Here is a 13,800-nt window from a genome sequence, read left to right on the forward strand (position 1 = left end):
GATAAAAGGATGGACAAGTTAAACAAATAAACTTAAAAATTTGGGGTGATAGTAGTAAAGAGCATAATCAATGCAGAAAGCATTGTAAGACGATTAAGAGGGTCATTTTAAAGTGATAAAATTGTACAATGAAGATGTCAGTCATGAACCCTAATGGAATAAACAGTATACTTTGTATTCGTACATTAAATGTTGGAAATCTAGGGAAAGGCTGCTGGAGGTTGGACATGATAATGGTTCTCTATCTCAGTAAATCCCAATAGGATATTTTATGCAATTCAAAATGGTCCCCCAAAAATAAACTTAAAAAATCTATTGGAGAGAATGTAAAATAAATTTTAAAATACAGGAAAAACTTACCAGATATAAAAATAACCTATGATACTATAATAATTAAAACAGTAATACAGTCATACAAAAAGATAATAGGTTAATGGAATGGAATAAATAGAAATAAATTCTTAGAAAATCATGAAACAGAAACAGGAAGACTTCAGAATATGATAAAGATGTTGTTTCCGCTCAGAAGGAAAACAATGGATTATTTGGCAAATGGTATTAGGACAATTGAGCATCCATTTTGAAAGAAAGTTAAGTTAGAGTCCTACCTTATGCTAAAGAGAAAAATAATACTCTGTGTAGTGTAAAAAGACTATTAGGACAATTGAGCATCCATTTTGAAAGAAAGTTAAGTTAGAGTCCTACCTTATGCTAAAGAGAAAAATAATACTCTGTGTAGTGTAAAAAGACTAAGTGTTAACCCCCACCCCCACTACACACACACAATTAGAATAAATTATAGGAGAATATTTTTATAATTACTTGGTAGAGAAGACCAAAGACACAAAACCTAGAAGTTACAGAAGACTGATTCACTCAACTAAATAACCTGGAAAATTCTGATATGACAAGATACTATAAAAAGTTAAAGCCAGGCAAGCTACTTGGGTGGCTGAGGCAGGAAGATTGCTTGATACAAGTCTAGCACCCAGGCAACATAACAAGACCCTGTCTCTTAAAATAATTTTTAAAAATTAAAAGATAAGCAATAAGCTAGGAAAATTCAGTTATATTACAAATGTTAAAAAGAAAACAAAGAATTAGTATCTAGAATGTATAAAATACTCCTAAACTCTGTCATCTCCAACCACATATTTGTAACAGCTTACTGGACAGACATTCACATCTGGGTGTTTTATTACTAACCTCAAACTCTACTTGCCCAGAATTGAACTCATTATCCTCATCCTCCTCCTCATTTTTCCTCTCTACCTTCTAATCTGCTGTTCACACAGTCCCTATCTCTTTAGCCCTGAATATTCCCATTCAACTATAGTACCAAGTTGTAAACATGTAAGCATTATCTTTGAGTGATATTTAAGTGAGTATTTATTGGTCAGTTGGTAAGTCATAACATCAGTTTAGCTGATTGTGATGAACCTTTTTTAAAGAAATGGAATAGAATAAAATAGAAAATACCAGAATACATTGGACATGGGTAAAATTTTTGTTTTACTTATACACATACATATATGTATGTGTGTACTGGGTCATGATATGACCACAATGTAATTCCGATTATGATCTTAGTAAAAAAAAAAATCTTTTGAAAACCACTGTTCTCTCTCTTCCTCTTACTATCATCTCTAATTGGCCACCAAGACATGTCAGTTGTGGAACTTTCATGCCAGTCTCTTCTTTAGTCTCACGTCTGTTTTGGTACCTGCCTTTATTCTCCTCTTTCAAGTTTTTAGTCTTTCTGTTGCCAGGAATGACTACAGCTCAATTCCAGTCACATGACTACCCTTTAATGAAGTTTTCACTGGTCTTTTGTTGCCTTAGAATAAGAGCCAAACTTCTTAGCACATCATAAAAGGCCTTTTTCAGTTGATAATTCCTGTCACACTCATAAGAGTTCTTTCACTACAGACAAGCTGTCTTACAGTTTCCTGAAAATGCCATGTTCTTTCACACAGCTAATTGTACTTGCGTTGGATTTGCCTAAAATAATTTTTTCTATTTTGTTTCAAAACACTTTTTAAATACAAAGTTTTTCTGAAGTCTGCTTCCCTTTTTTTCAAAAATTTACCTGCTCCATCAACACAACTCTGTCAGCACTGTTTTAAAATTGCATTTTTGTGTGCTTATCTTATGACCCTATGAAAACTATAAGCACTTGGGGACAGTATCCGTGTCTTCTTTTTCTTTGTTTTTACAGTGCCTAGAGCTAGCACTGGAGACACCCAAAGATTTATTAAATAAATTTATAAGAAAAATGTTTCTTATTAGACCATTTTACAAACAGTGGCTGCCCTATAAACAGTAAATTCCTTGCCATTGAAAGAATTCAAGAAAATCTTAGCTGTTGTCTTAGGTCAGGCTGCCATAACAAAATACCATACAGTGAGTGGCTTAAACAACAGGTACTTATTTTCTCATAGTTCTGGAGGCTGGAAGTCTGAGATCAAGGAGCCAGCATGGTCAGGTTCTGGTGAGGGGTCTCTTCCTAGCTTATAGATGGCTGCCTTCTTGCTGTGTCCTCACATGAGAGAAGGGGGAAGCAAGCTCTTTTGGTCTTTTCTTGAAAGGACACTAATCCTATAATTAGGGTCTTGCCCTCATGACCTCATGTAAACCTAATTACCTCTCAAAGTCCCCATTTCCAACATATGGGTCTGGCCTTCAACGCATCATTTGGGAGGACGTGGTTCAGTTTTTAGCTGCTACTGAAAGGGATATTTGTCATGGAAGATGTAAATAGTAATCCTACATTGGGAAGAGCTTAAACCAGATCATGTCTAAGGTTTTTCTAGTGTTTAGATTCTATAATGTTGCTGTTAATGTTTTTATCCTTTTTTTAATCAGATAAACCTTCAAATCCAAAGAAAGAAAATGTGTTATTATCCTCCAATGGTTGTGATGAAGTCAAAGTGACTTTTCCTGATGATGACTGGGATTCTTTGACACTAGAGCAAAGAGCTAATAATAAAGAAATCAGCAATATTGACAAAATGGATTTATTAGAACCATTTTTTTCAGTGAGTCAAGATACTAACACAGAGAGTACTCACTTTCAGTCAAGTGAACTTGAAGACAGTACTGACTATGCTTTCTTGAATAAAACATATTCTATACCTTATTCAGAGTCAAAACTAAAGAAGGAAAGTCTTACTCCTTTAAGTTCAGAATTAGATCCTGAAGTGCAGAAAAAAGAGGAGGTGTTTTTTGATATTTTGGAACATCAAGATAAGACTGTTGGCTTGGAAAGAATCTACAATATTTCAGATACTAATTACAGAGAAAGTGCTGAAGATACACAAAAGCATGATACAGATGAAGACTCACAGCAGGAATATCACAGTGCAGAAGAACAAGAATACATATGTAACCATTTATCTTTTGACCAAACAAAAACATTAGGTATATCTAATCCAGAAGTTGTTGAATTAGGAAATGCAGGTTATGAAGTTAAATGTGCTAGCAATGTAGAAGATAATCGTGTTAACTCGGGAAGTGGTTCAATCATCTCATTAGATTCACTTGATGTTTATGGACAAGAAGAGTCACTTCATGTCTCCAAATTTCAGAATTCTGTTATGTTAAGAGAATATCATGACCTAAAGCATGAAAAGTGTAAGGAACAAGAGACTAGTTCAATGTACCACACTGTATTTGATGGCAGTGTACTAAGAAGCAATTCTTCAGGAAACCAGGAATCTCAATCTAAGAGTGGTTCCTTGAGCCCTCAAAAAGTATTAAAAATGAAAATTTATACTGAAAACATGAAATCTCAAATAAATGAAAGTAAAGATTTTTGTGGAAATAAAATTGTTGAGAACAAAATGTTACTGCACCTTGAAAATCCTAGCACATTACCACAGGATAAAGCTTTAGAGACATTACCCCAACCCTGTAAAGATTGTCAAACTTCCTGGACCTCTGTTTTTGATGATTCAATAATTTCTGCCTGTGGATATTATGAAAGCCTACAAAACACCTCTGACTCAGCCTTAGATTTTTCTGCTATGCTACCAAAGATCGCAGTCAGAGATAATCAGGCAATAGAAGATAATACTTCCCTAAAAGTTGCTCATAGCAGTACCGCAAAGAAAACATGCTTTCACAATATACAAGGAATGTGTACTAAATCATTGAGAGATGCAGCAAGTTGTACAGTCACAATTAATCAGACAGTGGACGTTAGCACTGATTTTAGGGCTTGTTTCACAACCAGCAGGGCAACAAGTGCGAGACCTTCTGTGGTATCTACATCAAGCAACACAGAGATAACAATGATGAATAAAAAACGGCCTGATGAATGGCAAAATGAGAAACAAAAAAGTGTGGCTTGTAGTACAGATTGGTCATACAGTGAAGATTGTATAGATACACAGATGGCTATAACAAAAGGATCAGGAAAATCTCCCTCAGTTGACAGTTTAAAACCTAATGGAAATTTTCTAAATAAGGTAAAATCAATATGAGTAACAATAAAATTTAGACTTTATAAAGAGACAGTGTATGCTAATGTAAGTGTTTTTGGTTCGTTGAATTAAGGCTTTTGTGAGAAGATGCTAGACGAGGGGAGTAAATTAAAAAGTAAATTAAAAAAAAAGATGTGTAAATTACCACCAGTTCTATCCTCCTCTCATGGCAGCTCCTCCCACAAAATCCATTAGAAATTGAATTGTACATTTTATTAGTTTGGAATTTCAGATATAACATTTTTTAAATTTAATTTTAAATCATATTTTCAGGATTTCCTGGAATTAAGAAAACCATGTGGTATCACAGACCTAAAGAAACATCCTGAGAGGTACATCATATATATATGCTTACAGATACATCTGGAAGAAAAAATCAAAATAGTATTTGCTGTCTGTATAGCATACTTACCCATATAGAATAGTAGCTAAAATGGACTTTAAGAAATCATCTGTTTCAACCGTTTGCCTTCAAATAAATATTAAAACAATATAGAATATTAAAGCTCTTCACTTATTGAGATTTCAGTCTCAATTTCTTCAGAAACTCATGGCATCTAATCTTTACTTGTTCAACCCAAATCCATACTGATTTAATTTTCCATTTCCTTTCACTTTATTCACCTGTAGACCAAAACAAACTAGCACTTTTGGAATATGTCATTTATTTGGAAAAGTAAATAGCTACTTTCACAGGAGCATTTTAATCTTGATTTTAACTCATTTTTGCGTAATTTGCTTTGCATTTATCAGATACTCTTGTAATTCAGAACACAGTGGAGAACCAGGAAGTGGGAGGGAGAGAAACAGGGAAGGTCTGAGAAGCCAAATTAGTTATCATACTCTGAGGTCATTTACTTTTTCCTTCACTTATTACTCATTCTTCTAATATGTTTAATCTGGTGTTCCAGTTGTATAAAATTAAATTATCGGTTTCTAGAAGCAGAACTATTGAGAATAGCTAGAAGTGGCAATTAGTAACAAGGGAAGACCTCCAAAAACCACTAATACTCAAAAAAAATAGTGATTTGGGGCTTTTTGATATAACAGTACAGCAAAATATTTGCTTATATTAATGATCCTTAATTATTAAGAAATATGTAAATTATTTTCTATTAAAAAGATAATATGTTTTAAGAATAATTTTCATCCAAAATGCTTATAACTTTTAAAAATCTTGGCCAAAGTTTGATTTAGATTGAAAAAAATCCATTGATTCTGGATAAATAAGGTCATTAACAAAATGACTTTATAGAGAATAAGTAATTCTCCAGAATAAACAATTCTCAAATTCATACTTCCTTTTTTGGTAAAAGAAAGTATGAATTTGAGAATTGTTTACTTCCTGGACCTCTAGAATGAATATATTTAGCTTTAACGTCTTGTTTTCTGAAGTTGTTATATATTCCCACAGCCTCTTCATCTTTAGTATAAATTGATTTAAACTTGACAGGGAAATATAAAAAATTTAAAATCTGTTTCTGGAGCCATGTTATTACTATAGAAAAATGTTTGGAATCTTATCTGATCCTATCTTTTATTTTTAAAGGGAAGTTCAACTTTTTAAAGATACAGAAAAGGATTTGCCATCAATGTGCTGTCAGAAGATAATGCAGAGAGCCATGAAAGCAGAGCTGCACCTTTTAAATGTTCACTATCAGATGTGTCGTCGCCATTGTTGTGATATTTACAAACTTGTAATGGAAAATAGGGAAGGATTAAATATGTGTTTATTAATTTAAAATCTGTTTTTTCTTAGAGATTTGTCACTAGCTTTAAGTTTATTCTAGAGAGTTTCTCTAATTTTCATTTTTGAAGAGTAAAATGAGGAGTAGATTGTTACTGGGTTTGTTAGTTAGCCTAAGGGTAATAGAACCCTTGAGTTTCATGGAGGGGCCACAGTGCATGGTTGACATGATGAATCCAGTGAAAACATAGATTTGTTGTTTCTTTATAAAGTTCAAGTAAGGATGAAGTTAGAGAGTTTTTGCATGACATGCTGCCACACTTTCTCTGGCTTATGTGTCAAGAGTTGTTTGTACTGCCTTTAGAAAAACACATTTACTGTGGTTCATTTTTTTGTTTCACTCAGCATTTAAAAGAAAATATTTAGAGTTCTAGTAAAATTAGAACCAAGTGGGGTTGGGCAAGGTGGCTTGTGCCTATAATGCCAGCACTCTGGGAAGCTGAGGCAGGAGAATCACTTAAGGCCAAGAGTTCAAGACCAATGTGGGTAACATAATGAGACCCCCGTCTCTACAATACTTTTTTTTACAAATTAGCTGAGGATTGTGGCACACATGTAGTCCTAGCAACTTGCGAGGCTGAGACAGGAGGATTGCTTGAGCCCAGGAGTTCAAGAACCAAGTGTATAATATAAAATTAGTGTTAAATGGATGACTTGGGCCTAAATAATTTAGTTTTGTGCACTCAACTTTTGAACAGGAATTTATCAAGTAATTCTGCCAAGAAGGAATTGGGATCAGCACTACTGTCTCTTTTGAGGGACTTAAAAGTTAGATATGTGACTTTGAAAGAAAAAATACACAAAGGCATACCGCTAGAAGAGCTGCCCCCACTGTCACTAGAATCAAAATTATTATCTACCTTCTCTACTTTTGCTTCCAGGGTATGTATGTATGTTTTAGAAATAAAAAATTTTACTTCATTTAGACAAAACATTTTAAACAAAGATTTTTTTCCTTTTCTCTCTTTCCAGCTAATGAAAAAGGAAACACATGTGTGAGTTACGGTTTCGTCTGATTTATAATTCATTAGATCCTAAAAATTGCTTAATTCAGTTAACTTTAAACTTTCTGTTTTGTTCCCTATTTAGAACATTGATAAATGTTTCAATGAAGTGTTTATCTTTTTTCTTGACATTTAATATTGTACAAATGTATGGGGTACATGTAATATTTTGTTGCATGCATAGGATGTGTACTAATCAAGTTAATATTCAGGATATCCATCACCTTGTGTATTTGTCATTTCTATGTGTTAGGAACATTTCAAGTCCTCTCTTTTAGCTACTTTGAAATATACATTGTAGTTAACTATAGTCACCTTACTCTGTTGTCAAACATTAGATCGTATTTCTTCTGAAATGTTCTTTTTAGCTTTTCAGAAGCAGGTGCTGAACAAGATGATCAGAGGGCTCATGATGTTGATGTTTCTTCGAACCTAAAAAAGACACTCTCTCAAGTAAGGGTCCTTGAAAGTTCATCAATGCAAATCTTTAACTGTATGGTTTACGTAAAGTAAACCATAATTTTCAGAAACCCTGACATCCTTCTTTTCACTCAACTGGCTTACTTTGTGTACTACCATTTGAGGGATATAACTGATTATAATGGTATATTTATGTCGAGTCCTGATCAAACAGATATCAACCGTATATGTTGAGTAGGGTGACCATATAATTTACACCACACCAGGAGACTTTTGAGGTTGAAAGAGTGTAATGGTAATTCTCTACAACAGTCGGTATAAACCTGGACTGTCCTGGGCAAACAATAATTTAGTGCCATCATCATGTGAAGCCAGTGCAATTAAAACTAACATTTTGTACCTTCATCTCATGAGGTAAAGTAATAATTCAGTCATTTTAGACAGGGAAAAGTTATAATTTCTTCTTTACTGAAATGATGAAAATCATTTTTAAATGCCTGTCATAGGTTTTCTTACTCTTTCTTGTTCCCCCAAGAAAATGTTTGTCAGATGACAACCAAGAAGGAAGATTTAATCTATGTAAGAACACTCTGAAAATTACAAAGTGTTATGGAAACATTGGTTATATTCTATTATTGAGCAAGGAGGCAATTGAATAGGAAGGCTGGGGTTTAGTCTGCTTTTCTGACCTTGGTTTTAACCCTGAGGTTTCTTTATTTGAGTAATATTAATCCCCCAAGATGAATTCCAAAGTTAAAAGTGAAATACTTGATTGAGTAAAAGTAAATTACTTTAACATTGTCTATTCCATTGTTAAATTCTTTTTTTAAAAAATCTCAGTTATCCACAAAGAATTAACAGGTCAAAAACTAGATTTTTATGTACTTAATGGTAGGAATGGTATAACCTGTTTAGGGAGAACAATAAATTATTTTTTAAAGAACAAGATGAAGATATAACGTTTCTTATAATCTGGTTTTGGCTACAAAACAATATTGATTTTAAGTTGAGATTTATTTTAAGTTGAGATTACATTTTAATTCCTGTCTCATTAAATTAATTGGTAATGCATGAAACTCAGTATAGTGTTTCTAAATTTCAGCTACTCATGTACCATCTTCACAATTTACCGTAGCCCTGTATTACCTATAATGTTACTTTGTCTTTAAATGATTCTCCTTTTTACATAAATTTAAATGTAAATAATAACTATTACATATAGGAAAGAAATATTGCTTCTCATAAATAAAAGATACACATAAGCATACACTAAATTAAATATGTAACTGTTAAAGGTTAATGTGATAAATATTTGTGTATATATATTTTTTATATATATATATATATATACCTCCAAAAATTATCTCGATTACTTCTCATGTGTGTATGCCACACTTTGCCAAATAGAAGTGTTAGCACAGTCATTATACACAGACTGGATTCAAATTGTAAGTCTTGTTAACTGTGTAACATGAAGCAACAAGTTACTTAGATTCTGTTTTCTCACATGTCAGGTCAGGTTGATAATGTTTTCCTTTCAGAGCCCTCATTACTGTAAAGGCTGAATAATGCCAGTGAAGAGTACCTGTCACATAGTAAGAGCATAATAATTATTTGCCCTTATTTATTGTTTTTATTATCTTAATCCTCAGATGTCTTTATCATCTGACAATAGTCATGCTACACAAAACATATCACCCAAGAAAGATGACTTTAAAAATGGTGATATAAATGCAGACTTTAGTCAACTGAAACTTGATGATAAAGGTTAGTATAAAAATGTGTTATCTTGTATAGTTGCTGGAAAACAAAATAAGGTTTAAAGTATTGGTAGTGTTTATTCATTAAATAAAAATAAATTTTCTTAATTGATGGAAAGGCATCATTCTGATTATAAATGTCAAGTATGTTCTTATTATTGCTACTTGACATCTTTAAGGTTGCTTAATATAGCTGACAATGCTAAATAATAATATGGACTCTTATTCTTCTGGTTCATGTTTTTAGTATGAAAATTCTCTCTTGTATCTAATTTGTATCTCTGTAAATTGTGTGCATTTTAGCACATGAAAAGAGATTATGATCATTCCAAAAGATTATTAATTTAATTGTAATGAAATAAAGGGTTGCAACGCTGCTTAATTCTTTCAAAGATGTTTCATGTTATTGCATATATAAAGATAATATGTCTTTTTCACTAAAGTACAGTTCAAAATGCCAAAAATTAAGGGTTTCAATAAGCTGGGAATAGTGTTTTAATTTAAGGAAAGCTAAGAAGCAGATCACTCAGATTGAAAGCAACTTTTTATTCAAGGACTGCTGAAAGTCTCTTCTCAGAGAATCTTTTTGCTTGGTTCTCTTATTTTGCTAATATTTATCTTTAGATTTATACATAAAACTCTAGTAGTCATCATCCTACTGATTCATCCATGGTTTTAAGATAACTTTTCAGTGTGTTGGACATTATATGTCATTCATAGCTCATTGTGTTTAATGTCTTAGACTGCAGACATTACCAAGAGATAAGTGAAGACTGGTCTGATGCTAAAGAGAACCTGACGGGAGTTGACATCTCCGGAACACAAGAAAATCAAATAGAACAAGACAGGGGGAATTTGGATCTTACAGTAGGTTGGTTCTCAAGAATTTACTGAGAAATCCTAACCTAGAGTATTTGTAAAATAGTGCTTACCTGCTTCTGTGTTGTGTTGGGCAACTGAGTTGTTTATTCTTGTTTTGGCTTTTCTTTATAAATAAAAAAATGAGGAAATTGTTCAGTTGGAGGTCAGTTTTTTAAAGAGGAAAAAACTGCTAAAAGCTTAAATCCAAGATTTAGTTAACAGGTAGATACCCGCATTCTTCCTCTTGCTCAAGGCCAACATCAGCACTCTTGCAGGGCATCATTTTCCTTTTTCCAGGCATGGGTACATGGTGAATAAGACCAGCTTCCCATTACCACCAGGCAACCAGTACTAATTTGTCAAATTGGTGTTAATGATGAAAACTATTTGCTTTCTCTTATTTCAATAATTTTAGGGATGTTTTCATTTTTAGATAGTCCTTAATTGCTTAGAATAGTTATAATTTTCTCTAGTACCTGTGATTATTGCCCTTCTGTCATTTCTAGTTAAGTTTATGCTATCTTTCCTTACTTTTTCTGTATCTTCTATGGATTTTTCTTTTATTTTCCATATCAGCATTGGTTTTATTATTTTTTCCTGCTTGTCTAAATAATGCTTATTATGGTTTTTTAAATAAAATTTAAAAATATAGGAAAATTAAAATTAACTGGTTCCTCCAACCTGCAATAACCACTATGAATATTTTAATGATCATTTTTATGCATTTTCTTATGCATATATTTAATATACATATACAATTTAAAGTAAATAGCATTATATCATCTAGTTTTGGGGTTTTGTTGTTGTTGTTTGTTTGTTTTTTGAGACAGAGTCTCGCTCTGTCACCCAGGCTGGAGTGGGTGGCACTATCTTGGCTCATTGCAACGCTTCACCTCCCGGGTTCAAGTGATTCTCCTGCCTCAGCTTACAGGTGCCCGCTAATTTTTGTATTTTTAGTAGCGACGGGGTTTCACCAGGTTGGCCAGGCTGATCTTGAACTCCTGACCTCAAGTGATCCACCCACCTCGGCCTCCTGAAGTGCTGGGATTAGAGGCGTGAGCCACGGCACCCAGCCCCATATCATCTAGTTTATTCTGTTTTTTCTTCCCTTGCATTAGTTTTCTTCATGTCACGTATCATGATACTGTATGGTTTGCTTACTTGATATATTGACTGCCTTCCCATCCTCTCATTAGCTCAGTGAGCTCAGGAATTTTTATATGTTTCGTTTACTGCCTATCTCCAGTGCCAGGTACGGCATGCAGCCCATTGGATATTCATTAGCTATTTTGTGTTGAAGTAGTGAAAGGTGAGGTGATGGGTATAATGTATGTCTTCTGATTCTTATTTACCCTTTTTTACTGTACTGTAGCTCATTATTCCCTCCTTACTCCAATGTAAAAATATAAAGGTAGGTGGTTTTGCTATTTTCGCTATAGAATACATCATGATTCAAAGAGATTAACAAATGAAATAAGTTAATGAAGGTTAGGTATTATTACCTAAAGATGACAAACTCTGCCTGGATTCCAGCACCACCACTTACTATGTTTCTGACCTAAACTCCTGAGACCTCAGCATCCTTATCTGCAAAATGAAAATAATAATAGCTACCTTGTGATGTGGTTGTGAGAATTACATGAGATGGTGTGTATAAAGTGCTTGCCATATTGCCTGGAGCATCAGAAACACTGGATAAGTGTTAGGCTACTCTTATATATTATTTATTATTATTTAATGAAAAAAATAAAATTTCCACATCTCCCATTACTATATAAAAATTATAAAGCATATAAATAAAAGCTACTTTAAGGATTCATTCAGCAAATATTTGTGTACTTCCTATGTGCCAGGTATGGGATTTGCTAGTAATTTGAATCTCTATTCAGTGGATCCTTTTTGGTTTCAGGTTCTCTTCACAATAGAGATTGTGAAAATGTACTCTTAAGAATTTTGAAATTTTTTATCAAGAAAAAAGTTTATCTATAATCCTAGTATTTGTAATTTGGAAAATCATGCTGTCTAACTCAAGTTGTCTCCCCCCTTTTTTGTGTGCCCTTACCATTATTACAAGCTATATATTATAATACCTGCTATTGATCCTTGTCCAATTAAAAGGTTTTCTTGGTGTGATGTTTCCCCAGCAAGGGAATGTGCATAATGAGAGCTCTCAGACCACTAGCTCTAGCCAGCATTAACAGTAGGGAGTTAAGATCCTGTGTGTGTCCAGTGTTCTAGATAGCACTTCTCTGAACCAAAGACAAAGACAATCAACTGCAGATTGAAAATATTTTTAAAAGCCTGTACTAAACATGTACAGACTTTTTGGGAGGCTCATTATTCCCTAAACAATACAGTATAACAAGTATTTACATAGTATTTACATTGTATTAGGTATTATAACTAATCTAGAGATGATTTAAAGTACACAGAAGGATGTGTGTAGGTTATACACAAATACTGTGCCATTTTACATAAGGGACTTGAGCATCCTTGGGGTGTCCTAGCACCACTCCCCCAGGGATACTGAGGGACAACAATTACAGTAATTGATTACTTTGCTTAGATGTAATTTATCCATTTTTGAGCTACAAGAGACTTAACTAACCCAGCCTCTTTAGTTTTTAAGATGATGTGATTAAGGCCCAGAAATCTTAAAACTATATTGCAGGCTCTTAGTCCTCAGTCTAGAAGTGCTGATAGTTGCTGATAACTTTATAATAAACTTTGGGTTAGTAGAAAGGAAACATAAAATATTTAACAGTGTTCACATTTTCTCTGAAACATATCAGTACAGTAAAGATCATTTCTGTTACATGTTTTTCTCTAAGCAGAAATGAAGAATGTTGAACCCTCACAAAGAGATAAAAGTTATTTGATACATGTTGGTGGCCTCTGCCCTTCAGTATCTGAGGTATACCAGGATTATTTTTTTGAGCTTCATTTTCAAATTTATTAGTTGTTCATATTTGTTGCTTTTTTCTACCTTTCACAAACTTTTATTTCTCTTCTTTTAGGCCGATTTAAGGTCTCATTTCCAAAAATACCAAGTTTCTGAAATTTCAATTTATGATTCTTCTACTAATTACAGGTGTGTTTCCCAACTTTAATCAATGTGCATTATTATGTGTCTGCTGTTTGCCAAATGTTCTATACCAGATATCAGCCACAGTGGTGATAAAGTCAAGGGTTATTCTCACAGGGTTTCACAGGCCAGGAAGGGGGACACATGGACAAATAGCTGCAATCTTGAGTTGATACTGTTCTTAACCAGATCTTTTTTTCATTATACTTTATAACTTGTTAATGGTATACCGGAGAGTTATTGATTTTTGTATACTTTATCTTGCTACATGCCACTTCATAGGGGAAGTAGAGCACATTAGGTAAAAGAACGGCTTCCAGAAATAGATAACATTGGTTCAATTCCCAGCTCTGTCAACAACTTGGTTAATAAATTTAGGCAAGTTACTTAACCTTTCTGTACCTCAGCCTCTTTGTCTATAAAGTGAGGATAATAATAC

At 33.4% G+C, this 13,800-nt stretch overlaps 1 protein-coding gene across 1 annotated transcript in view; it reads left to right on the plus strand.

Moving 5' to 3' along the window:
* The window catches only part of RBM44 (RNA binding motif protein 44), a 45,592-nt gene that overhangs the window by 16,411 nt on the left and 15,381 nt on the right, over window positions 1-13,800 (plus strand). The window contains exons 3-12 of the mRNA XM_054550061.1: window positions 2,866-4,469; window positions 4,758-4,816; window positions 6,034-6,210; window positions 6,930-7,113; window positions 7,204-7,226; window positions 7,604-7,688; window positions 9,308-9,422; window positions 10,158-10,286; window positions 13,111-13,190; window positions 13,294-13,367. Of these exons, the coding sequence (XP_054406036.1) occupies window positions 2,866-4,469; window positions 4,758-4,816; window positions 6,034-6,210; window positions 6,930-7,113; window positions 7,204-7,226; window positions 7,604-7,688; window positions 9,308-9,422; window positions 10,158-10,286; window positions 13,111-13,190; window positions 13,294-13,367 (2,530 nt within the window). The remainder of the gene's footprint in view (window positions 1-2,865; window positions 4,470-4,757; window positions 4,817-6,033; window positions 6,211-6,929; window positions 7,114-7,203; window positions 7,227-7,603; window positions 7,689-9,307; window positions 9,423-10,157; window positions 10,287-13,110; window positions 13,191-13,293; window positions 13,368-13,800) is intronic.

The sequence above is a fragment of the Pongo abelii genome, chromosome 11, assembly GCF_028885655.2.
Source record: "Pongo abelii isolate AG06213 chromosome 11, NHGRI_mPonAbe1-v2.0_pri, whole genome shotgun sequence".
NCBI lineage: Eukaryota > Metazoa > Chordata > Mammalia > Primates > Hominidae > Pongo > Pongo abelii.